The sequence below is a fragment of the Ixodes scapularis genome, unplaced genomic scaffold, assembly GCF_016920785.2.
Source record: "Ixodes scapularis isolate PalLabHiFi unplaced genomic scaffold, ASM1692078v2 PGA_scaffold2__306_contigs__length_199485367, whole genome shotgun sequence".
NCBI lineage: Eukaryota > Metazoa > Arthropoda > Arachnida > Ixodida > Ixodidae > Ixodes > Ixodes scapularis.
This window is the reverse complement of record NW_024609857.1, coordinates 76,688,272-76,691,934: the sequence shown is the minus strand read 5'-3', so window position 1 is coordinate 76,691,934 and position 3,663 is coordinate 76,688,272. Positions and strand designations below refer to the sequence as shown.

Sequence of the window (3,663 nt, the reverse complement as noted above, 5' to 3'; positions counted from 1 at the left end):
CTTCCGTCACACTTGCTGGAAGTTGAAAGTATTCCTGTTGGCCTCATTGCAGAATGGGATGAACTGAAGAGAATCATTGTTTTTGTTTTTAGTGTTTAACTAAGGAAAGGGAAACATGGCGGACTCATTCTGCTATGCCGTGGGCTAAGTAAGGAAATGAGATACTTAAAGAAGACAGTTGAGTTCATTACTTGGTGTTCTCAACAGACAAGGAACACCACACCGATTTGTAAAGCAAGCCACACCAAATCAACCATTGTAAATAAAGAAAGAAGAGGGCAAGAAGAAGAAGGGGGTGACTCAACTCAGATACAATAAAAGCCGCTGACTTGGTAAGGCCCCCTGGCAATGGTTTCGCTAGTAGACTTTTATTTACAAAAAGAAAAAAATATATTGGTTACAATGCTAATGCTGGATCAGACTGAGGCACATTATTTTTTATTATTTTCCTTGCCTCGCCTCATATCTTTGGTATCATGGGAAAATTAGATTATGGGAAAATAAGCGCCAAAAAAACACGGACAAAGAGTAGATTGACAACGACACAGGGCGCTAAAATTAGATTATTTATATCTTCTAATTGATGCCACATAATTTTCAGCATAGTAGGCAAAGACGCAACCTGATTATTTATCTAGATTCAGTAGAGTAGGACTAATTGCAAAGAGCTGAATGCGGTGCCCGAAATTCTACTAATGAGGAATAGGGCAACATCACTTAGCATAACATTCATATATCTATGTGTGCTTCCTTTACAGAAATGGAAAAGGATGCCGCTGTCGGGCCTAACCGTGATAGTTGGAAATCCTGAGGCCTCCAAGCTGCGTGACCTGCAGATTGCGAAAATTCAGCAGGTCATTCTTTATCTGCAAGCAGACGAACAACGTCTCGAAATGCAGGCTTGCCACGTGCAAGCCAGGCAGCTTAATCTCAACACTATCCAGGAGCCCAAGGACTGTTTATATTATAACAGGGCTGCCTGAGTTTTCAGTTTTTCAAAATTTGTTTAATTTTCTTGTGCCTCGGGCAGCCGAGATGACCTACTGGCTAGGTAAGGGAAAGACAGCTGGTAAGATCAAAGGCCGCACACGGTAAATGTCTCTGATTGACGAGTTTTTTTGTGGTCCTCGTGCGGTTAAGGACAGGGATGGCAGGCAAGGAACTGGCCCGCAAATTCAACATTTCTGAAGGCCAGGTAAGCAAGGTGTTTGTTACGTGGATCAAGTTGCTCCAGCGACAGTTAAGGGTACTGTTACTGTCTCCGACAGTTGCTGAAATTCAGCCCAGCCTCTCTAACGCCTTCCACAAGTTTTCTAACACGAGGGCTGTCCTTGATGGAACCGAGGTACGTATCCAGAAGCCGTCGTTGTTGCTTGCTCAGAGGCAGACCTCGCCCTACAAACACTACAACACCTACAAAGCGGTTGTTGGATGTACACCTGAAGGGTACATTTGCCATATTTCAGAACTGTGGGGTGGGACTGTGTCAGACATAATTATAGTTGAGGAGAGTGTGCTCATGTATCAGTTGGAGTCAGGTGATGCCATCATGGTAGACAAGGGATTCAAATTTAATAGCCTACCACCTGGAGTGCAAGTGCACATTACGTGTTTCAGGCAGCCGAACGAACCTCAGATGCCGGAGGAAGATGTGGCACACACCAAGCAGGTGGCCAGTGCACGTTTAGTTATTGAACGCGCCATCGGAAGGATTAAGCAATTTCACTTCCTCGATCGACCCTTCCCCATTTCCATGATAGATATTGAAGATGACGCGTTTCAGGCTTGTTGTTTTTTAAGCAACTTTCGTATGCCGCTCAGCCGTGCCGAGTAGCAGCAGGACACATGTGTCGGCTTCCGCAGCAAACTTCAGCTTGATAACATTTTAGAATAATTTCTTCTTGTGGTTGAACTCCAGGGTTCTGTTTTTAAATGCAGCATGTCGCAGATGGTTTTCAGGTACTCTAAAGGGACCACAGAAATCACTTTCTTAAAGTGGTCTTCAAAAGGAGCCATACAACAATATTCGTTTGAAATGTTTTCACTTTACACGAGCTTACTGGCACTAGTGGGACCCAAGTATACCATTACGCAACGCCACTGACGAAAAACCTCCCTGGTTGTGGTGGCAATTCAAGAACAAAAGCGAGCGTTTTCTTTCAATATCTCCTTCACAAGACTTGATGATGTAGCTGCGAATCGCAGAATCCCCAGTGACAATATTTAAAGGCAGCTCGTAGAAAAAACAAGTTTGGCTGTTTATACGGCCTAGAACTTAGTCTGCCAGAACATGGCGACATTCTTACCTACTGTAGATAAGCAGTTTATCTAGTGCAGTACGGCTGCTAGCCTTGGGTCTTTAACGTGCACCATGCAGTAGGGATACACAACCGCACCGGCACAACCCTATTGAAAATATTTCTAAAGGGACCGTCAGGCTTGAAGGATTATGGGACCTCACAGGCCTTCAAAACCCTTCAAAAATACCCTTCAGAAAAACCCTTCACGGATACCCCATAGAAAAAGCCTTTAGCCCCACAACCCTTCAACCCGTCAGACCCTTTACCCCATCAACCCTCTAGACGCCCGAATGACTGTGAACCATGGAAAAAAATGCAGTTCAAAAGAATATTGAATATTTATTGCAGGCATTTAGTTTTACATGCTTATTATATCTCAAAAAGTGATAAAAAGCAACGCTTGTTCAAACCGGGCGCGAGATGCTGTAGACGAAAGAGATCACATCAAATAGGGACAACTGACTTCTTTATCACAAAGAAAAATATCTTTCAAAGTACTCACAATGCCGCTGGGTATATTCCTGATGTACGGTAGTTCAGCTAATAAAACCGAGCAGGTGCACCTCACGGACACCTACACAGTCTCAGTAAGCACGTTTAGCGAAAACCACGAACTCGCAAGCAGCAGCCGCCGCCATTGAGAAATCCCGAGCACAGTCACGGTTTCGTCGATAATGACGTCGCGCCGGCGTCTTCGGCGTATTTTTCGCTCGCTGGATGCTTCTGAAGTCGAACGGACGAAGAGGCGGAAGGAACAAGTCCGGAAAACGGCCGTCATCCACCGTCTCAGGACCCACAGTGGCATAATCCCGGTGCGCAGGCACGACATGCGGTGGGACGCTGACCCCGACTGCGAGGCTTTACAGCGAGTAAGCTGAACACGATGGCGCTCGAGCGGTGCTGAAGGCGGCCAACGCCGAACTGGGGATCACCTGCGGAACCAAGGAAGAAACTTCACTGATCAAAACAGACCAAGGGGCGAGCCCTCAAAGCCATGCATGCTCACCTTCCTGTAGGAAATTGGTCCGCTCCGATCGTCCGCGGCGGCTCGTGGGCTAACCGGAACCGCCCACGAGCAGAAAGAAAATAGCTATACTGGCGGCTGGCCTCCCCCGCTTACACACACCACCCTCTCCCGCCGACCGCTGGCCTGGCTGCCCTGCACCCTCTCCCCATCGCCGGGCGGAGAGAAACTCAGTGTGGATTGCTTTTTGGGGACCGTCCCCCGTCAAGGAGCCGGTTCCCCGAACGAGTCGCTCCCGCGTTCGTCCCTGTACCTGGAAAGCGCGCACTGCTCTCGGCTTTTCTTTTTATTTTTTATTCATGGTTGCACGGATTTCGCCTCGAGAGGGCAAGATTGCGT

General features: G+C 47.1%; 1 protein-coding gene across 1 annotated transcript; it reads left to right on the top strand.

Annotated features, from left to right (window-relative positions):
- The first annotated feature begins 1,147 nt into the window (after positions 1–1,147).
- Positions 1,148–1,834, top strand: LOC115309461. Its single transcript, XM_029967705.2, has one exon. It carries the CDS (start codon positions 1,148–1,150, stop codon positions 1,832–1,834), a length of 687 nt encoding a protein of 228 aa, XP_029823565.2.
- Positions 1,835–3,663: the final 1,829 nt, after the last annotated feature.

Coding starts and splice junctions, on each gene's coding strand:
- LOC115309461 (XM_029967705.2), top strand. CDS start 1,148: ATGGCAGGCAAGGAACTGGCCCGCAAATTCAACATTTCTGAAGGCCAG.